General features: G+C 33.8%; 1 protein-coding gene across 3 annotated transcripts in view; it reads left to right on the top strand.

Annotated features, from left to right (window-relative positions):
* The window catches only part of LOC106466365 (inactive rhomboid protein 1-like), a 65999-nt gene that overhangs the window by 29879 nt on the left and 11930 nt on the right, over window positions 1-24190 (top strand). For all 3 annotated transcript variants that reach the window (XM_022394358.1, XM_022394359.1, XM_022394360.1), the window contains 7 exons: window positions 3351-3499; window positions 5874-5955; window positions 8823-8962; window positions 14739-14850; window positions 16432-16506; window positions 19962-20123; window positions 24048-24187. In XM_022394358.1, the coding sequence (XP_022250066.1) occupies window positions 3351-3499; window positions 5874-5955; window positions 8823-8962; window positions 14739-14850; window positions 16432-16506; window positions 19962-20123; window positions 24048-24187 (860 nt within the window). The remainder of the gene's footprint in view (window positions 1-3350; window positions 3500-5873; window positions 5956-8822; window positions 8963-14738; window positions 14851-16431; window positions 16507-19961; window positions 20124-24047; window positions 24188-24190) is intronic.

Below are 24190 nucleotides of genomic sequence, written 5' to 3' on the forward strand. Positions count from 1 at the left end.
ATATATATATATATATATATATATATGAGCATTCAATATGTAAATTTCAGAATGTTTTGTAATAGTTAACAATGACTTTCTCTCAAATATTAGTCTTATATAACTACTACTAGCCAATGTTCAAAGCATTTATGGCTTGGATTAAAAAAATTTACTTGCCACTCATGTAAGATTGCTCATCAGTAATACTCCCACAACTGAAAAATCTCGTTATGTATGACCAGCTCCTTAGGTAGTTAAGTTCCACACTGCTGTGATGTTGATTGAGTGTTGTTGATTTCCAATGACTTTGTCAGAGCTGATTTTTTTTACAGAACCACATATGCATCTGGTATAAAATGTACTTTCTAAACCCTGTCAAATTTCTTTGTCAAAGAGTAAACATATTTCACGTATTTCCAAAAATGCTGTGCCAGTTTTCTAACTTCTGTTATGAAATGACTGATAACTATTCTCCATCCACATAGCATTGTCAGTCTGTGATCATTCACTCCAACGACAGGAATAAGCTCATTCAAGTACAGAAAAGTTTTACTACCAAAGTAAACCATTGTATAAATGCACTAGAATTGAAGGCAGCAGGCAAAGAAGAATCAAGTATACTCCGTTTTTGTAGATGTAGATAAGCATGTATATAAAAAAGCTGCATCATGTTCATTCAATGTCACTGTGGACAAATTTCTGTTCTTAACTAGTATTACATAATCACTATTGTCCGTATAGACTGATAAATGTTTTATAAGTATTCTGTTCACAAGTACTGTTGGTCACATGTTGCTATCCATCATTTCTCGAATTTAAATATCATCACAACTTTCCACACCCATGAAGATAATTCTATGTTTTTTAAAATTGCATTCCCCCAGTTGTTTCTTTTTCTCTTTTTGGTAGGAATATTTCCTATAATTTTAACCATTTTTCACTCAAAACTATGCTCTCAGTTCAGAAGCTGCTGTTTTTGTCAGCAGTTGTTCCACAAATTAACAGGGATTAGGGCTTTATCCAGCAAGGGGCACATGAGTCGAGTCAGAGAACTGCTTGAGGGTAAAAGTTTACTGAAAGAAGTCGAGCTGGTTATATGGCACAAATGTTTTGAAATAATGTTGGTGTTATATTGGTTCAGTAGTGTACTATAATAAAAATAAGTGGGTTATGATATCTTACATTGTCTTGTTTAATGAACTTCACAACTGTACCTTCTTTCTCATTACAAATTAATCTTGTTTTGCCTAATGTGTAAGTTTCACACCTACACAATACTATTGGTAGTCAGTGTTGTATAATTACCTCCCCACTCCCAATTTTTTCCCTCAAAAATAACTGTGCATGCCATATTTATCCATTTGCATTCGTGATAGGCACTTGAAAAGTAGTACTGTAGCTTGTTTTATTTTTGGAGAAAAGATACACAGTGTCCACAGTGGGTACTATTGAATGTGTGTTATAGTACCATTAGTGAACCAGGAACTCAAAGTACTTTAGACCATAATACAAAAATACAAATGGAAATACAAAAATTAAAGTTTTATATGGTGGGGAAAAAGACATTTACTATACATGAATGACAAGCGTAATTTATCAGAGAAATGTCTAAATCTTTGTTTGCTTGTGCATGTGTGTGTGTTCATGAACACGCATAAGAGAAAGTAATGCAGCATACATAAACGTGCCTGTCAGTCTTCCTAGAAAATTTAAAGTTATAAAGAAAGATGAAGTTCGTAAACACTTGAAATCTTTAATCAAACTGAGAAATACAATTTCTAAAACATCTGAAAATATATAACAAGAGGTAAGTATATTCTAATATATTCCTCTAGTGCATGTAATTGTGAATGGTGTTTTTGATGAATTAGTAGAATGAGCCTGAATTGGTTCTACTACATGTAATGGGGTCAACTGTTAGTTTTGTAATGTGCCAACTGCTGAATGTGCAGTGGGTTTATTTCGAGCTTGAGCAAAATGACTTTTCCCTGTGATTTTAGAAATAAAGATAAGAGAAATAAATCACATGTGAAATTTATTATCATTTTGCTTCATTTCTTTGTTCTTTCAACTTTATGAATAGTTTTCAGTGATTCATGTAAATTTCAAAATACAAAAACCATAAAATTTCCCATTGAAAATATTGAAACTTTTAATCACACTTTAAAGCTTTATGTTGCATGTGGGTTGAGTTACAACCAATGTATACACAATCTCTTATATTTCCAAACTTCATCTAATAAAATACTTGTAGAGTTAACAATTAGGTTGTTACTATTGTTTGTTTAATACTTTGTATGCATAATATTATAGTACTTTTAGTAAAAGCAATTTGTTTTATATTTATTACTTGTGACTTGAAACAACTACTACCAGAAAAGAAACCATCATGTTTAATTCAAGTTTTGAAACTTAAATTTTTAATTGGAAATGCTATTTCAAGTAGCTTACTAAAATGAACAGGGAAAATAGGGTTACTTACTGAAATGTTTAGAAATCATTGTGTCCTGAAAAGAGATTGATCACCGTATCACCTGATTACATCAATGCTATGAGGCTGATGCTCTATTTAAGTCATAACAGATAACTCCCATCTTATTTGTTACATTCATTAAATAAGGCTCACTCTTCAAGTTATTGCACACATCACATCTGTCCCCTGGTGGGATGGCAGTAAGTTTATGAACTGACAACACTAAAATTTGAGGTTTAATTCCCTGATGGACTTATAACACTAAAATCTGAGGGTCAGTTTCCTGTGGTGAACACAGCTGATAGAGCAGTGTGGCTTTGCTCTAAAACAAACAGACACAACAAATCCTCCTTAATTGTCAATACACAACTAGACATCTTCCAGTCAACAACACATATATGATATACAAAGCCAACAGCTGAACCAAGCTTGAGCACAAATAGTTTGATTTATCATCTGTTCAGCTCAGGTAGCACTTGGTTATTGGATGACAACTTGCTGGTACAAGTATAACAGGATACTAAAAAAATCTTCACTTTCTAGGGCTTGAACCAAGACCCTCAGCTTTTACTAGAAGCTAGAGACTAATACTATAGCAACTGAGCTACCAGGACTGAAGCACAAAAACAGATAATTCCCATCCTGACTGTTAAAACATGAGTAACTTACTGTTAGTTTTGGTTTAGGTTCTAATGTTGTTAAATTATACGTTTTTGCTTACTTCATTCTGAAAACTTTAGCTTATGTTCTTTTAATTGAACCTATAACCATTAACTTGTTATTCACTACTGGTCAACATATTTACCATAAATTCCTTTTAAATATGGAAAACAGTATATAACAATACTCAGAAATTATGATTAAACAGCTTTGTATTTTCTTTTGCCTTTTGCAGATAGTCTCTCAAAGTGTGGGTTCTGTTGAGGAAAATTTCTTTGAGAAATTTGTACCAACTCCAGAGGTAATTACTGATTTAGAGCCTCCTTCTATCAGAGAATCTGTAAAACCTCTAGAAACAGGAGAGGACCAAATTGATAGACCAAGGTGAGATATAAAACAAATAGGTCATTTGTGTTTAAGAGATTCTATTCAATGCACAAAAATCTACTACAAATGGCAATTTAACAAGAGAAGTTTCTAAAATGGTTTTACCTCTTCTCACCCAGAGCTATCTTGATCCTGGTATGCCTTATAAGCATTGCCCCCGAAGGGGCATGTTTGACAACCAATGGCACTCAGAAACCACTGTTCCTCTTCAGCCCCTCATGCAAAATTAAGCTTATAGCTCTATAAAGAAATATTAAGGGCTTCGTGGCTTGGTATGATACATACTGATATGCTGTTCGGGATTTTATGGTTAATTATTTACAAATATGTATTTAAGAATTAATGCTAACTGGGCAGGTAGAATATGATCTGGCTAAATGTTTAATTCATAAGCAGCAACCAGGAAAAGCCATGAATTAGGAGAAACGAGAGAAGGGAAGAAGTTTTGAAGTGTCAGAATCAGCAAAAGGTAGCATTGTGAAGATGGGAGCATGTGGTGGTGACATCAGATGTTGTGTACTGGCAGGAAGGACCAAGGCTGAGGTAAAGCAGCAAGTTCCTGCTTAAAGAATGACATGAATATGTCATAATTAAAATTTATAGATTAAGATAAAATCTTCCTTCCCCAGGTGAGTTTGTACTAAAAATGCACCAGTCTTTTATACTCCTCAGTTTGCCATTTTTCTTTTGAACATAGACTGATCATGTGATCATTCTCCACCAATGATGTTGTGCCATCTATACTGGCATAGCTAGCTCCCTCTACTATTTTAAAACAAACCTAACTCTCAATTGGCATTCTAGTGTCCAGAAGTGTGTTTTTACTCGCTTTTCATGTGACTACAGACGTTTGATTGTGCTTGATCACACATTACTATCAGTTTCTACTTCCAAGTTTCAACTTCCTGTGTGTGATTTACATTGTTTCTATCCATTTGTTTTAGAAATATTTCTGTTTTCCGAATTCTACTTTGTTTATATTGACTTTGGTATTCAATATTGGTGGTTTTCGTATTTCCCACCAAAAGTAGACAGTGGTTTTGCAAATGTCCTAAAGTCTGGGTTGACGATGTCTGCAAGCTGCAGTTAGCGGGGAGTTCGTGTGTTACATTCGGTTGACCATTTCTTTCTTTCATGATTTTTTCTCTGAGGAAGGTCATACCTACTGAGTGGGAAAATTCTTTATATGGCACTTTCCACCTGTTACTGTGCCTCAATGTAATCTCCTTGGTTAGATATTGTTCTTTTTCCCAGGAGATTTGTGGTTTTTCAAAGTGTCTTCCATAAACCCTCAGTAGGTATTCCCATGTTTCGCTGTTTATTTGATCTTGCATGGTTAGGTCTATTTTCATCACATAATAATTTAAGTCTTTAATGTTTTCTCAGTTCAGTATTCGGCGAGTTAAATTTTAATAATTCTTTTACATTACTCTAGTTTACCTTTTTGATTGGAGTTGATAATTCCCTGTTTTTGTTAAATTTTCAGTATAAGTGCAGGTTTTGCCCCTCCACCTATACAATGTGAGATTCTAGCTCTGGGTGATAGGAGATAAGACCGTTTTGGATGTTAACATTTTTCTTACACCGAAAATGTATTTCCGATAGGTACTTACCTCCACTCGTGTGATATGTGGACCTGTTACTGTAGTCATTTGTTACAGATGGAAGTAAAGAAACACGACATTATGTGAAGTTAAAGTTATGGAAAAAACAGAAGAAAGGCTGAGATGGTAGAACTGTTGGTCTGAATTTAGTTGAAGAATTTAAACTGTATCAAAATAGAATAGTAAACAACTGGAATTATATTAATTAAATAAACAAAAACTGATTACCAGATTAAGCTTTAATAAATGAAACAACTTCAAACTTTAACAAAAATTAATTTTTTTACACCCTTGAAATTATAAGAAAAATGTCATTGTGCTCAAAAATACATTGGGAACCTTTAATGACAAGTGAGAAATAAAATGACAAAAATAAAATTTTTTTTGGTTACATCATATCTTTTCATAGTTAAAATTTTGTTTACTAACATATATATAGCCATACACGAAAAAAATGTTTTGTACTTTTACAATGACACTCTCCATTGCTTAAATAGGATTAAAGATAAACTGTTTTATCCTCATATAAACCTAGTAGTAGTTTGTTTAAAAATATGATTTTTTTTTGTATTCCTCTTTCACTGTTATGCCACAAATATTGTGACAGCTTCAGGTGTTTGTTTCAGTGTATTTGGGCTCACATGTTTGATAGTTAAAAGCAGTATGAAGAAAACTGAAGTTATAAGTTTCAAATGTCAAGCATCATAATTATAACCCAGATTTGTAACAGAATCAAGGTAATAATAATTTTTATTTTTAATACTTAGTGACCTGTCTCAGGGGTGGTACAGTTCATCAGTTGGAACGGAACTTTTCTCGCCAGGGCCTATGCAACAGCTATGGAAAAAGGTATTATTGTGAAGTTTAAAGTTTTAGACAGTAGCAAACAGTTGTAGAAACATTAGTAATATGCAAAAATATTCCTAGATATTACCCATAATTACTATAGAATTGCATGTTTTATTGCTATCTGAAAGCTTCACATAAACTGAAATTTAGCTAAACGTTATTAGGTTTTATCATATCATTAAGATAACTTGTAACCTCTTGTAAGTATATCTTCATCTGTTTTTGTTTTTGTTTATTTTAAGACTAGCTGTTCCATTAATGAATCCTTAATAATAGCAAGCTGATAGCCTGATATGTTCAAGTAAGACTATCAATACGCACAAGAATGACATCCGGAATTAACCGTGATGTTTTCTTTCTGGCATCAGTGATATATCTTACTGGTCAATTTTGAGTGTGTGTTATTGCATTAGGATATATTTACTGTTCTGTAACTGTAAATATTAAATATGTAATATGAAAGCCAGAAATTATATATAAGTACTTCTTCTCTTGTAAACCAATGGAAACTGAAATTAACCCTTTGTTTTTTTTTTTAAAGCACACATTCTCACCAGACTAAACATTTAATTTCTTTATGCATGGTTGAACGAAGTGAATTACTCTCCCTGTCTTTGTTATGGCAATGCTACTAATGCTATCTGCCACTGTCACTAACTTTAAACTGCTGATTAGAGGTAAGGCAACTGGTTGGAAGCATCCTCTGCCAACTGGTTTCTTTTTCTTTGCTCTTACCGAGGAACTCGTGCCTTGATTTGAGGAATACTTTATAATCAACTAACTGAATGTAGTCACTAATCACCCAGCTCTGTAGTGACATTGCTTATCAAGTACTTATGAAAGTGTTTTGTTTAGATGATGACATATTTAAATGGGCAATGCTGAAAAAAGTTTTAAGTTCTGCCAAAATGTGAAAGAGGCATAAAAGAAATTATGAAACAACTGATAAGAGTTGTTCATAATGATTCAGTACAAGTTTTATTAGGTAATACTGTAAGCAGTTGTGTAAAGAGGTAAAAACTAAAATGAACTAAATAGAATATGTTCTAGATAGTTCTTAGGTCAAATTTCATTTTAGTAATAAAAAAATATACTAATTGCAGAATTGTTATTGTATCTTCACAAAAATCACTAAAATCCAGTATGAGAATTTTAATCCTGGATCAATCTATCTGGTGAGGTAATAAGCTTGAGTTGACAAACCACTCTCAGGAAAAATAAAATCAATAGCTGCTTTATCCTTTTAGCTGACAACCCTGAAAGATTTTTGTGATGGTGCAATATGTCTGAAGAACTGGTAGTTAAATGTCTAAAGTTTCAAGCCTTACATATTCCAGAAACGTGATGGTGCAATAAGTCTGAAGAACTGCTAGTTAAACGTCTAAGGTTTCAAGCTTTATATATTCCATAAATTTGATGGTGCAATATGTCTGAAGAACTGCTAGTTAAACATCTAAGGTTTCAAGCTTTACATATTCCATAAACTTGATGGTGCAATATGTCTGAAGAACTGCTAGTTAAACGTCTAAGGTTTCAAGCTTTACATATTACATAAACTTGATGGTGCAATATGTCTGAAGAACTGTTAGTTAAACGTCTAAGGTTTCAAGCTTTATATATTCCATAAACTTGATGGTGCAATATGTCCAAAGAACTGCTAGTTAAACGTCTAAGGTTTCAAGCTTTACATATTCCATAAACTTGATGGTGCAATATGTCCGAAGAACTGCTAGTTAAACGTCTAAGGTTTCAAGCCTTTCATATTCCATAAACTTTAGTTTTCATTTCATTTGTTTTTGTAAGGATGGAATTTGACATGATTTTTAAGCTTTGTCATTTTCTGTTTAAATCTCAGAATCAATTTATAAACATTTTGAATGGATGTGCAAAAATTTAATTTGTAACTGTATAGAAGTTAAAAGTGCCACTCCAATTATGTGTAAGTTTGTAAATTTTCTATGGATATGTAAGGGTTAATTAAACTTGTCATACATGAAACATTAGTATTAGACCTATTGTATTTTTAGCACTGTATTCTTTATCTAGTCCCCAAGGTATTTTTTTTAAATGTGTATAATTGTATTTCGACCACACTATATTCACCGTATCCATTACCAACAACATGTTTTGCTCAATCCAGAGCTCATCAGACCAACTGGAACACAATAAACACAGTAGTGGTCAGAACATTATTTTTATAAGCCATTTCTTACAATAATAATTGTTTTAGTCTGAATACTTTTTCTAAGCTGATGAGGCATGATTATAATTAATTATACTTAATCATAGGATGTTAGTATTAGGTTTATTATATTAAAGTTTTAACACTGCATAAAACTCAAACAAAAAATAGAAAATAAAAAGGACTTTGTTACCCAATCATACGTAATCGAAAATGGTGCAGTCTCCTCCCTTCTTTTATCTTTAATTTGCTATTGTTATTCTGAAATCTTTAGGTTTACATGTGGCTAGATTCTTTATTTTGTCTTATTACTGGACAACTTTCTTCCCTTAATTAGCTGCAGACTGAATTTGTAGTTTGGTTCAGAACATTAAGGATACAAACACCTGAATCTAGCCCCTTTAATAATTTAAATTTTTGTTTGTTTCTTGTTGCACAGCAGATTCTCAGCCATTTCATTGTATAATTTAAGAGAGAGAGACTATCTTAAACATTATTTGAATGTAGTTTAAAAGTTACGTGCCATTTATGACTTTATATGTTTTTATTGTTTATTTTGGTTTCTGAATGTTTTGTCTTGATGTATGTTTGGATTTAACTTTAGGATTTCGTGTTTCTTATATATATATAATGTTTTTCTTTCTTCCAAATGATGTATCTTATTAGGTACAGGTTTTTGTTGCAGATTGTGAGTAAGTCACGTGATAATTCAGATAGAAGACAGTATGGAATGGGAGTAGTTGGAAAATTTTTCAAAAGAAACTTTCAAATGGATCATAATATTTCAGGTGGTAAAGGGCAAGGTGAAAATATAGAGGACAGTAGGTAAGTGAGCTTATAGTTCTTGATTATTTGATATGTTCCTCGTTTATTTTGCTTGAGTTCTTTATATCACTCCCTGTTGACATTACCTCTCTGTGAAATAGGCAGGAGAAGATGGCAATCTTATGAATTGGCATCACATTTTCACACTGTAAAAACACGATAAATGTGTGTTAAGTATATAGTTTATACTGACCTGTACACTAAATCATAGAACATTAAAAACATCAATGTGCCTCACATATCAGAGAAATCACCAATGTAACTGATTGTTTCAACATCTCATTGCATAATAGAAGCAAATTTCTTAAGATCTATAATGTACCAATTCTGAATAAACCTGTGGTAACCAATCATTGAGTTCTAACCTTTTAAGTTAATGTCATAAATTTACAATATGTCTGTCAATAAAGCACTTTATATTTTCTGTTGTTATGCATTATTTGAAAAAACATTCTGAATAGAATAATAAATGACAGTAACTGTTTAAATGACTTTTCTTTTATGAAGAGGTGCTTACAGGATTCTATTAAAATAGTCTTAAAAAAATTGTTGTTAGAGAAATTCCTCTGTAAAGATTCCGATATATTCTTACCCCCTCTCACCCAAAACTACCTCAATCTTCTTCTGTCGTCTAACCATTGCTAAAAAGACTTTTGCAATCAGCATACCAGTCTATATACCCCATCAATTTCATGCCATTTCTGAACATTTATATATCATGTGACTTATCTCCACCAATAGTATTGAGCCACATATAATGACGCAGCTAGCTTCCTCTTTTATTTCTGCTCAATCCTCACTTTCTTGATTGACACTACAGTGTTTAGATGTGTGTTTTTACAAGTTTGACTTGTTTCTGATTGTGACTTGTTGCCATCTCAAAGAATAAAATTTTCTCTTCAGTTTTTTTCTGTTGTTTTATTTATCAGTGTTTGAATTCAATTGTTTCATCGATTTTGCATTTGAATTTTTCTTGTTCCCAAATTCTAAGTGTAATTAGTATGAATTCTAGGTTCAGTGTGTTGGAAACAAAAATTTCCATGGCAGAACTCGAGTTCGACTTTATCTGCAGCGGAAGTACAGTCCTTAATTTGCCGGGAGCTAGAGTCACATGTTCAGATGGCGATTTCTTCTCCTTTTCAACCTGAACATGTTTCTGAGGAAGAATTCCATCATGGTGAAGAAAATTTGGACTCTATTTTTCCTGCACCTTCTTATTTTGGTCAGTCAAGATCTACACCTATTCAGGAGATTTCATCTCTCATCCCTTTTTTTACAACTTGTTAATCAGGTAAGTAGTATTTTGCATATTTCCCCTATCGCCAATGGTGCCTACCCTTCCTTACTGGGTGGCATCCCACCTTCTGATTATTATATTTTTTCCCCCTTTGCCTGACATACAAGTTCATGCTCAGAGATTTTCTGACCAACTTCAGTTAGGTGTCACCATGCCCTGTCCTCCTCATTTCTTGGACCAATATGCTTTGGTGTATCATCGTGCATGACCTGATACACAAAGAAGTTATCGAGCAGGTGTGCACCATTCAACGTGGTTTTATTCCCATCTCTTCATGGTCTCCAAGAAGATGAAACACTGGAGACCAATCATTGATCTGTCCCAGATTAATTCTTTTCTGGACCCCACTCACTTTACTATGGCATCTTATCTCTCACTTCAGTGGGTGTTTTCTCCAGGACTCTGAATGACTAAGTTTGACATGATGGACACCTGTCTTAACATTCTTATTGCTCCCAAGTCATGTTTTCTTGGGTTTGTCCATGAGGGTCATGTTCCAGTTCAGGGCTCTACTGTTTGGACTAGACTCGGCTCCTTATGTGTTTTGTCAGGTGGTACACATTATTTCCCAACACCTTCACTCAATGGGTCTTTGCACTCATCATTACATGGATGACTGGCTCCTGCTTGCTTCTTCCTGTTTGCAGTCAGGAAACCACACTTGTCTCCTCCTACAAGAAGCAACAAAGTTGGGTTTTCTGATCAAGTCTCTTCTTACCCCCACTCAATACCTTGTTCATTTGAGGTTTTTCTTCAATTCCAACCTCAGTCAGGCCCAGTCTTCTCCTCTTTGTGTCTGGGATATGGAGCGAGTAGTGCTTATATGCATTCACTTCAGTGGACACTGCTCGCTCCGTGGAACTTCTCCTTGGATCCCTTGAACCACTCTTGGTGGCTTGATAGAGACCAAACCATGGTGGGCATTCTACTTCCTCCACCTTGTCTAGAGTAATATATGTTCATTAACACATCTTTAGAAGGTTGGGGTGCTTCCCTTGACTCTCAAGAGATTTCCGGTCTCTGGGCAAAGGAGGAGTCTGACCTCCATATCAACATTTTCTGAATTATGGCAGTTCGTCGAGCTTTGTCCCACTTCCTTCCTCTGCTCTGTGGGAGGGTGGTTATGGTCTTCTCTGACAACTATACTGTCATCACTTATATCACCAAGCAAAGAGATACAAAATCCAGGTCTCTGTGTTTTCAGACCCTGGATCTCTTTTTCTTGGTCCACAACCATGTTATGGCTTTAGCTTGCTATGTTCCTAGCATTCTGAATCTGGTTGCAGATCAGTTATCTCTTCCCCACAAGATTCTCCCCATGGAGTGTTCCCTCAATCCTCAGGTCTTTCTGTGTATTTGTTCTCAGCTGGGAACACCTCATGTTGATGCCTTTGCCACCCACTGGAACACCAAACTTCCTTCTTTTTGGTTTCCCATTCCACACCCATTAGCTCTAAGGGTGGATGTGTTCAGTCAAGTTCGATCGGACATTGTTCATCCAGACATTGCTAAACCCCATCTTCATGTATGGCTTTTGTCAGGTCCATTGCCTCAGCCCATGAACTGACTTCTTGGGTTGCATCTTTCCTTTCTTGATCCATCAGATCTTCTTCCATGGCTGTTCACCTTTGGTCTGTTTGACATGGCTTCCTTCCTTCCAACCCTTCCATTCCTCATCTTTCCCAATTCTTCACCTGCTTATTTGACAAAGGCTTGTCTGCTTGAACTGAGTCTAGTTCTTGGGCAACCTTGTCAAACACCTTCTGTTTCTCCAATTTTCATGTACAAGTTTTTGTCTTCCTGCTCCTTTCGAGTCATGCATCCTCTTTGTTTTCCTTTGATTTGTTTGATTGGGATCTCAGTGTGGTCCTTTATGCCCTTTCTCATCCTCCCTTTGAACCTTTGTCTACATATTCCATGTACAATATCTCCATCAAGTCCTATTTCCTTCTCCTCCTTGCTTGCAGACATCATTGTTTAGATATTTATGCTATTAATGTTACTTACATCCTTTACCATTCCTCTTATTTCATCCTCTATCCTGACCGGTCCTTCCTCCCTAAGATCTATGTTGCCCGTAAAGGTGGTCTGGCTTTCACATCCATTTCTTTACTTACTATTTCTCACCTTTACTCCCAATCCGATCCTGATCTGCTTCTTTGTCCAGTTCACTCCTTACAGTGTTATGTGTCATGTACTGCCTCCTTTTGGGGTTCATGTTCCTGACTTTTAATTCACTGGAACCCTTCCATTTCCTGTGATCTGTCTGCTACCACTCTCACTAGTTGGGTTCTTCAATGCATTAGATTGGCATCTTCAGACTTATCCATGGAAGGTCACCATCTCCACAACATTTCCTCTCATCAAATTTTTCACATTACTATCTCTATGGCTGCTTGTTTTCACCATCCTTTGGCGGAGATCATTTGGGCTGAAATGTGAACTACTCCCAATACCTTCATTACTCATTATCTACACGATCTGGCTGTATCTTCCTCTGGTGGATATTATTTCCCTCCCATGGCAGTTCTACACATCTGTTTACCTTTCACTGAAGTAAATCTTATTACTTCCTTTCATTTGTGTTTTTTTTCAGCAAACTGATAATGGGTTCCCACTCTGTGGCGAGTGGTGCCTGCTCAGTTATGCTGTGCTTCATAACCATACTATAACGTTCACTGTAGAGATGGGGTATTTCCACAATACCACTGGTGACACACCCCATGTTATGTATGGACTTCATGAGTGAAGCAGAAGGGGATTTCTACCCATCTCTGCCGACCCTTTCATTAAATAAATTGGGGTTGGCGTGCTTTTCAAAATAGGGAATTGTGGACACCCATTGCACTTTGTCTAGTGTAACATTTCTTTGTAATCTCCACCACATTTAACCCCTTTTTTCCATTTCCCCTAGATGCTTTTACCCAGTAGACTAATGTCAGTTGGAGCAGGTCCAGACAATGTGACATCCTCCTTGTAATACCATGTTTGGTATGACACTGCCCTATTCCTATGGTTGTGTGCTGTAGATGCCTATTTTCTCCTCATTCCAGTTGTGGGAAGTTCTTTCCTTGCTCCTATGGTTGTGTGCTATAGAGGCCTCTTTTCTCCTCATTCCAGTTGTGGGAAGTTCTTTCCTTGCTCCTATGGTTGTGTGCTATAGAGGCCTCTTTTCTCCTTATTTCTGTTGTGGGAAGTTCTTTCCCTGCTCCTATGGTTGTGTGCTGTAGAGGCCTCTCTTCTCCTTATTTCTGTTTTGGGAGGTTCTTTTTCTGCTCGTATGGTTGAGTTTGGGGGACTTCGTTTGCCTCACAATACTGGCTACAGAACATACGTACACTGTTCCTGTAGTTGAGCAGATGTTCCATATCTTCCTTATTCTTCCAGATGCAGGATATCTCTTCCCTGCATTTATGGTTCAGTTACAGATATTATCTTGTTCTTACAGTTGAGTTGAGACAATTCCACATCCCTGTAATTCTGGGTTTAGTTTGTTGTACTTCTTGCTCCTTCAGTTGTTTCAGGAGTTTGTCTGATTTTGGCTGAAAACTAACTTTCCTTTGGTAATTTTGATTGCTTGACTTGTGACCCTCTGTTTATTTATGGTTTGGGTTGATAAATATATATAAAACACTGTTCACATATTTATGTTTCCATATATTACATTATGTTACAATATATTTTTTTTATCCTTAACCTCCTAATGCCAAGGATGAGTTATGGAACCTCGTCTGTCCAGTTGAGGTTGTGAATGTACATAGCTAATTCTGTTTATATTTTACTATGGATTCCACATCTCAGAACAAATTGCACGTGTGTATATACTTTTTTCCACCCGTATCAGATTAATTTCTTACTTGAAAGGTAAAGAGCATACCTGTTCCAGAAGTAGTGCAGTGCCACAAAAGTGTGCTTTGTTTTCATCTCCAAGTACACCTGTTCATTCTGGGTGGTTGCTTTCCACTTAGTTTCAACTTAGGTGGTGCAATACTATTGGTAGAGAAAAGTCACATGATATGTACATTGATGGAGTATATAGACTGGTGCACTGATCATAAAGTTTTTTTAGCAATGCTTAGAGGGCAGAAGAAGATTGAGATAGCTTTGTGTGATTGGAGGTAAGTACCAATTGGAAATACATTTTCAGTGTAAAAAAGTGTTAACTTTCATTCCCCCTTTTTTTAGATATTTTATTATTGTTATTTTATTGGTAATTTTTTCTAAGCCCTTTTTAACCAAGGAAGTGATAAATTAATAAATGTTGAAATATTAAATGCTTTTTATTTTATGAATTTTATTAACAGATCTAAAAGTTTTGCATTATTATCAAGAAAACAACTAATGTTAATTTATTTCATAACTTGTGATATATTACTCATGTTTTGTTACCTATTTCATTATCATGTCATTGCAGTGGAACATTTAATTATTAACACTTTTGTACAGATTTACTTATGTACAACACATTTTTCTTTGCAGGCCTTATTTTACTTATTGGATTACAACTGTGCAAATTCTAATAAGCATAATCTCCTTAGCTGTTTATGGTTTTGGACCAGTAGGTTTTCATAAAACACAGCGATCTAGTCAGGTATGTAACTTGTCTCATAAGACACAGTGATCGAGTCAGGTATGTAACTTGTCTCGTAAGACACAGTGATCGAGTCAGGTATGTAACTTGTCTCGTAAGACACAGTGATCGAGTCAGGTATGTAACTTGTCTCGTAAGACACAGTGATCGAGTCAGGTATGTAACTTGTCTCGTAAGACACAGTGATCGAGTCAGGTATGTAACTTGTCTCGTATGACACAGTGATCGAGTCAGGTATGTAACTTGTCTCGTAAGACACAGTGATCTAGTCAGGTATGTAACTTGTCTCATAAGACACAGTGATCTAGTCAGGTATGTAACTTGTCTCGTAAGACACAGTGATCTAGTCAGGTGTGTAACTTGTCTCATAAGACACAGTGATTTAGTCAGGTATGTAACTTGTCTCGTAAGACACAGCGATCTAGTCAGGTATGTAACTTGTCTCGTAAGACACATCAATCTAGTCAGGTATGTAACTCTTGTCTCATAAGACACATCAATCTAGTCAGGTATGTAACTCTTGTCTCATAAGACACAGCAATATAGCCAGGTATGTAACTCTTGTCTCGTAAGACACAGCAATATAGTCAGGTACGTAACTCTTGTCTCGTAAGACACAGCAATCTAGTCAGGTACGTAAATCTTGTCTCGTAAGACACAGCGATCTAGTCAGGTACGTAAATCTTGTCTCATAAGACACAGCGATCTAGTCAGGTACGTAAATCTTGTCTCATAAGACACAGCGATCTAGTCAGGTACGTAAATCTTGTCTCATAACACACAATGATCTAATCAGGTACGTAAATCTTGTCTCATAACACACAATGATCTAGTCAGGTACATAACTTTTGTCTTGTAAGGCATAGTGATCTAGTCAGGTAGGTAATTCTTGTCTGACAAGACACAGTGATCTAGTCAGGTATGTAACTCTTGATAGAAATACAATGTTAAGTGTTCCCTTGTACTGTTGTTTGTTCTCTGATTGCAGAAATACTCCATCAGTGTGATTTTTATCAGTTTTCAAAGTATATAATTCAGAAAGCACCTTTTGAAAATGATTGTGTACATATATAAGTTTAAAGAACTCTAATAAAAGATTTTTTCAGCTTCTTTTGCTATAAAGTTTAACAATCCAAACTCACAAAATATTATTGTGAGCTGTGTACATACAAGAACATTGTCAAGAATTCACTAAAGGAATAAAACTGAAGTGGCTAATATTTGATCAGATGGCCTTCATCACTACCTAAATTAAAGTAAGAAAGTATGCTAACATATAAAAGTAGAAAGCCATTTCCCGGTTACAAGACATAAGGCAGAGAGTACACATTGAAGGATATGGGGAAAAATAAAAGTAGAAAATTTTTTCTGGTTGTTTTCTCTTTCTATGGGTACATCAGTGCTGAAACACAACAACAGGATAAAGATAGGAAATTTTCTGGTTGTACTCTGTTTATGAAGGATGCAACAGTACTGAAACACAGAGGATGTTAGGAAGAGAAAAATGGTGTATGTGTGATCAAGTGATGTTAGATATGGAAATCTCGCTGCTTTTAACAATGACACATTTGTTACTTGTAGGTTTTAGTCACAAGACTTTCCTTAGAACAAGTGGACTATTTTGAACCAGATAATTTCTGGATTGGACCAAGAGCTGTAAGTTTTTAATTTTTTACACATGTTTATGTGTGATTCAGCTTGCACTACTTTGTGTGTGTGTGATATCAAATTAAGTGAATATTGGAAGGTGAAATAAATAATGGGATATACACATATGTGTGTGGGGTAGCAGACTACATAAATTAGTTTGTGCTTTGATTGTTGTAAAGCAGGAATATTGTAAAGGAGGGATCCTTTGTGTTTTCCTTTACAGCAATCGGGAAATTCTTATTCTACCCATTTTAAAAGCTGGAATAATCAACTTCAAGTGTACTTTTCTTAGATTCTGTTAGATTCTTTAAAATTTTCATTTGTCAATTGTAGTCTTATTTTTGAATAATGTTATTAGTATTTAGATAATAAAATATAAGTTTCACTAATTGTTTATATAGAAGTATTTAAAAAGAAGGAAAATTTATTTCTGAAAATTGTTCATAAATAGATATTTTCTGATTTAGGCAACACATAAGCAGTTGTTAGTAATCATGTGGTATAAATTTTATGTTTTTAACTGTATTCTGAGAAAGTTGTAGCTGATGTTATATATTTTAATGTGGGCAGAATGGACACTTCTGGGTCCCCATATACCCTACCATTTAATTCTTTGTTTGCTTCTTTATCTTACAAGAAATAGAATGAAATATCCTAAAATTAATAGTAGCAACTTCTAATTTTCAAATAAACTTAGCCCCAAAATTGGTCATTTTAGTATAATCTTCAAACTTAATAACTCCATATTTTGGTATCCCAGAATGCACATTTACCAGCAGAAGTGAATAAGTCAGAGAAATTTCAAACAAAGTAGAACACTTTGTAAAAATTTAGCTTCTGATTGTACGAAACACATCTACAAAACTGTTTATAAGATGGTGATTTTTATATTTTACTCTAATGTAAAATAACTTGTTCTGTGAAAATTTTTTAAGAAATACTCTTTACTTTAAGAACTTATATAAATAATACCACTTTTAATGTTAATGCATGGGATGCAATTTTAAAATTTAGTTTATAACATATTAGGCTGGGCACAGCGTAGTGGTTAATGTGCTTAGACTGTGAATCTAAGGGTTCACAGTTTGTAACACTTTGCAAATTTGTGCTCAATACATTGGGTGCACTATACAAGTGACAATCACATCCCGCTGTTTGTTAAGGCTGGAGCAAATCAAGTGTTGGCAATGAGTGCTATTGAATAGTTTCTTATGCAGATAGCCCTTTGTGTAGTTTTTTTCTAATTTTGGATTGTGTTCACATGGTAGTCTTTTGATTTTTTTTTACTCACAGAAGCTGCTAATACTCTACTGTGAAAACTGTCATCAGTTCAAGAGGCAAGCTCAGTTTGTATACTGCCATCTATTATTTGCAAAAAGAAGATAGCAGTACTTTATTACCTCAGTAACTAGTATTTCAAACTTCTTTCTTAAATACTTCTGTGCTAAATAACACAAGCACTTTTGTTTAATAAATTGGTAATATCAAAAAAAATATTTATTCAATATTTCTTTTAATTTTTAGAAGAATTTCCATTTTTCATATGCATAGTACTAACTCTTTAAAGACGTAAGGTATTGAAAATTGCCAATAGAAATTAGTGTCTGACATTTAAAAATAGATTATTAAAAAAGCAAATGTAGAACAGATATTAAAAAAAACTTGAACATTCGTTTGTAAAGTGTGAATGTAAAATTACTTTAACATTATGAATTAAGGTTATGAATTTGAGAATTAGATCTGGATTCTAGAATTAGCTCTAATGTGAGATGTCATGTATAGACCTTGGTGTACGAAATGAATAAATTTTAGGTATAGCAATCAAATTTAACAATTAAATCATCCGTCATGCATTGGCTATCCTAGTCATTAGGAACCTCTAGACTTCCATGTTACCATAGGCATGCATTCCTAACTTGTCTGTGTCTGGTGTGCAAATATTTCCAAAAACGTTTTTTGCTACTGAACCTATTCTCAAATCAAAGGATTCTCAAGATATTCCTTCATTTTTGACTAATTGGAAAACCAACAGATTCTTGTAGGAAAATACCTTGGGAAGAATATCTAACTTAAAATTATTTCCAAAGTGAATAAATGATGTTTTCACAATCTGTTACTTAAATTGTTTAAGGGTGTATGCTTTGTCTAACCAAGATTCTGATACACTGGCATTGAAGTTGACCAAAAATCTGTGTGAAGACAAGGAGTGCTTATGAAGATTCATCCAATGACAGGAGTTTTGTAAGATATTGGAAACTAAGAAAAAACAAGAAGGCTATCAAGTTATGTATGACCATGAAAGACAAGCCTCGATATCAAGATCTGCTGTCTTTATATTTGAGCTGCAGTACTACAACACCCGAAAATACAGGCTATACTCAAGGATGTTCATGCTTTTGAGGTACAATACTACAGCACCTGAAAATACAAGGCTATTCTCAAGGATGCTCATGATTTTGAGGTACAGCACTTCAACACCTGGAAATACAGGCTATTCTCAAGGATGCTCATGATTTTGAGGTACAGTACTTCAACACCTGGAAATACAGGCTATTACTCAAGGATGCTCATGATTTTGAGGTACAGTACTTCAACACCTGGAAATACAGGCTATACTCAAGGATGTCATGATTTTGAGCTAGAGTATTACGTCACCTGAAAATACAGGCTATACTCCAGGATTTTTTATGTTTTTGAAAACTGATGAGGTGGTATAAGAATCAACTGAATCATGTGATATGCTGCACAATCATGCACCTAGTTTCAGCTTCTACTCTGTGGTACACTTCATTGTTTTATATTATGTCTTTGTTTTCAAATATACAAAAGAAAACTTTGGTTTGATTTTTGGTACTTTTTTTTTAATTATGTTTTCTGTCATTATAAAGTTTCATGGAGGTAGCATTCTGAAAAAGGTTTTTTGGTATTTGTTGAATTATGTTTAATGCCTTGCTCTTTTTGACTCAATCTTGAAGTCAAGATTCACAGTCAAACAAATGAAATGCTGCAAGCAGTGTCTAAATATACATATAATGTTTACTTCTAATATGGGGATTTTGAAAGACTACCCCATCATTCAAGCTGTATCTACATACTGAATCTGACTCTCAAAAATAATTCAGTTGTGACTGCATCTCTTGCTTATATGCCTGAAGAAATAAAGTATTTTAAATACAACTTTATTACAAATAACCTTAGATCATCCTCACACATCCCTAATGATTTGTACTCAATAAATATACCAAATCCTGGAATAGTTCAAGGTATATTATAAAAATGTAGTTTTATGCTTATTCATCTAGCTTTAAAGTATCAATGAATTTACACAGACAGGCTTTCTTTTGCAACACTTTTGACATCACTTTTGTTGTTATGAATATTTTTCTGATTTTACTGACTGACTTCTATTAGTTTTCAAACTTTTATAATTACTTTTTATTGAAATAAATTTTATTATACAGGCAGACCTCGTTCATTTGGGTGCTAAGTTTACTCCCTGTATGCGGAAGGATAAAAATATTTTTGATGCCATAAAAAAAGATCAAGATATTGAAAGAGAGACAGCTTGTTGTGTACGTAATGACCAGTCAGGATGTGTACAGACAACACGCAGCAAGTGTTCTGTAAGCAATTTTCTTCTTTGTTCAAATAGTCTGTAAGTATATACCTTGTCTTTCTAACTCTGCAACACTTGTTTTATGACCTTCATCAAAAGGCAGTAAGATGATACATATAAAAACATTTAAAGATACGTATTATAGAAAAATTACAAACAAGTTTACAGTGTTTTTTAACAAAATTGACTTTTCGTTTCTAGTTTATATATTGTACTACTAAATTGAATAATGTTTTAATTTTTATTAAAAGCTACACATTTCAAAATGTTGATTCAAATACTGTTGACAGAACTGCAATTTATTACATACACTGTATAGAAAAATATTTTTATGACTTCGTATTTAATGATTTATTTCTCCAGGATTTCAGGTTGAGACATGATTTAGAACACCTAATCAAAAAACACTTTTTTTTTTAGATAATTGTTTTTTGCTTTGTCAAAAGTTAGTAATTTGTCTCTCATTACATTAGTTTTTGTGAAATCATAATTTAATGAAATTGATAATTCAAAGCCCACTTTTGCTTGGATGTATTACAAACCTTAATTTCACCTTTAGTTGCTACAATGTATATTTACACAATCTATATAAATATTAATTATAGATTTTTCCTGTGTATAGACTGTCGAGTAGTGTAAGTTCTTTTAGGTGGTTCAAATATTCAAACTGTATTGATACTGCTAAGTCTTGTCCAAATCCTCCTTGTCACCTTGTGTCAATTACAACACAATCACTGTTGCCATAGAAATTTTCATCACACACTGTATTGGTCAGTTTAAGCAATTACAAAATAATTTTAATATAATAGGCAAACATTTAGTTGTAGAACGGCAAATCCTGTTTCATACATCAAAAACAAAGTGTTGTTATGATTTGTTCAAGTATTAGGTAAAAGCTAGTAATATTTTTACAACTAACACAGTGCTGGTATAGTGCTATTTGTTGTAATTTTTTTCATAAATGCAAGTATTAAAAGCTTTGCAAAGAAAACAAGTGAAAATTTTCCTGCTTGCAGAGCTGATTCTATAATGAACTAAGTTATAGGGTCTAAAATATTTCAAACCTTAGACTTCACTTAAAATAAGACGGATATTGACAGGATTCTTCAGCTATATGCCAGTGAGCTGTTTAAAGATTATTTAATTGTCATTTTTTGATAGAATATTTTCACAGAGTATTTTTAATTGAATATAGTATTACTAACACTTCTAATCAAATTGAGTTAACTATATTAAAACTGAAAATCAACTTATAACTAAATAAAGCCAGTTGTGTTTAACAAACTTACTAAAAATACTTGATGTCATAAATCAGCACACAAGAAAAATAAAACCAACTATTAGAATTCATAGAATTGTCAGCTGAGTACCCTTGTTGTTGTTAGTTGTTGTAGATATAATCCCAATAATATCAGCCAAAAACAAGGTTTTGCTATCTTAGGATACTTAGGTTAATATCACCCAAGATTTTGCTATCTTAGCAAGTTTAGGTTGATGTCTCACGAAGTTTCGTATCTTAGAAAATTTAAGTTAATATCTCTCAAGATTTTGCTATTTTAGGATATTTCGATTACTATCCCACAAGGTTTTGCTATTTTAGGAAATTTAGGTTAATATCCCATAAGATTTTCCTATCTTAGGATATTTAAGTTAATATCCCACAAGGTTTTGTTACTTTAGGATATTTAGATTAATATCTCACAAGGTTTTGCTAGCTTTTAGTTATCAGTATTACTTTAGGTGGTCCAGTATGGATTCAAGGTGTTGTACATACTGATAGATTATAATTATGTAACAATCTACAACAGCTTATATCTGCTGTAACTCCTTTGTGTTGCTAGAAATGTCACTATTGACTGACATTTTATAAAGAATGAATTGTATGTAATGTAGAGTTAATTGAAGGTCTAACTTTAGCATATTATGGTCCTAATTATGCACACCAGGCTGCAGTGTAAAAACCTTAACACCAAGTTTGGAATGATAATAACATTATGACATTTGAGTGTAGTGATTAGTGTTGATGTACCTTCTACATGTAAAACCATTTAGTCCAAATGTAACTTCACAGCTTTATCTATCACACTTTATTGAAAACTTTTAACATGAACAAATATCCACACTAGTGATTAAGTCATGTGCAGCTATCTAAACTGTTGATCAAATCACAGTCAGATATGTACACTAACAATCAAATCATACAAAGAAATATATATACTATCAAAATACAACTACATATAGAAACATATGGATGATACTTCCATTATTTGGCAACATGGCACAAATGCTTTACAAATGTTCCTTGGCTTTCTCAATTCCCAGCAGCCAACCATCAAACTCACAATGAAAATAATGAAAAAAAATCCAGTCACATTTTCTTGATGTCCTTGTCAAATGAAAATTCACAAGTTTATCCACCAGAGTTTATGGAAAACTGGTCAACATAGACAAATATCTACACTATCAGTCAGATAACTAAGACATTTATCTTCATTCAGTCAAATCACGTAGACTGATATCTATGCTATTGATCGAATCACAATACAAATATCTATTGATCAAATTGCACATAGATATCTAAACTATTGATCAAGTTACACAAATTTGCACTATTGATCAAATTACACAGACAAATCTACACTGTCGATCTTATCACAAAGACAAATATCTACTGTTGATCAAATCACAAAGACAAATATTTACTCTATTGGTTAAATCACACAGATAAGTATCTACACTATCGATCAAATCATACACAAATATCTACACTATTGATCAAGTCACAAAGATAAATGTCCTTTATATTGCAGCGACAAATATCTACTCTGTTTATCAAATCACACATACAGAGATCTGCACTATTGATCAAATCACACAGACAGATGTCTACATTGTCAATCAAATCATGCAGACAAATGTCCACACTGTTGATCAAATCACACACAGATACCTACATTATTCATCAAATCATGCCGACAAATGTTTACGCTAACAATCAAATCACAAAGACAAATATCTGTTGTATGAATCAAACACATACAGTTATCTACACTATCGATCAAGTTACAAGGACAAGTCTGCAGTATCGATCAAGTCACAAAGACATATCTGTTGTATGAATCAAACACATACAGTTATCTACACTATCGATCAAGTTACACTGATGAGTCTGCAGTATCGATCAAATCACAAAGACAAATATTTGTTGTATGAATCGAACACATACAGTTATCTACACTATCGATCAAGTTACATTGACAAGTCTGCAATATCGATCAAGTCAGAAAGACAAATATCTACTTCATAGATCAAATAACACAGACAGAGAACTACACTTGATCAAATTGCACAGAATTTGTTTTATACTCCTGATCAATTAGAAAATCAAAAGGATATGCAAAACAAGTTTCAGATCTAAACTTACTTCATCAGAAACATGTTATCCATGAAATTCCTTGTACCTGTGGTAACTTATACATTGGAGAAATGGATAGATATAGGGAGCATAGATTTATAGGACATAAAACCACACTTTGATTAATAATATTCAAGAGTTCATCCATAGTATAACATACTGTTTAGGTAATTAACTGGAAAATTGTAAGTTCATTGATAAAGCAAAATACCTTAACATCATAAAGATTAAGACATCATTTTATATATTGTAGGAACCAAAGATGCAACATATAACAAAGATTTGAGACAAGATGTCTCTTTGGATTTTTTTTTCAAGAAATCTAGAGAACTTTTTCACAGGGCTGTGCTTAACAGTCAATCAGACAAACAGTAACAGTCAAGTAGTTTTTTTTCTTTCCATAACCATAAATACTTGCCTTGATTAAAAAAAAAAAGTGTGAAAATGTATTCTAATTTCAATGCATTCTAGGCTCTGGTCATTCACAAACTCTCACCCAATTATTTTCATCTTCAGAAAATCATTTCTTCATGGAAAAAGTGGAGCAAGACTAATCCAGGGCCCCCTGCACATATACAGGATCCTGAACAAGCATCATCTGTTGGTGAATGGACATTCAGAAGATTTTCAGGGTCTGTTTGTGGTCAGGATCCTCGGTA

This window comes from Limulus polyphemus, unplaced genomic scaffold, assembly GCF_000517525.1.
Source record: "Limulus polyphemus unplaced genomic scaffold, Limulus_polyphemus-2.1.2 Scaffold2237, whole genome shotgun sequence".
NCBI classification, from domain to species: domain Eukaryota; kingdom Metazoa; phylum Arthropoda; class Merostomata; order Xiphosura; family Limulidae; genus Limulus; species Limulus polyphemus.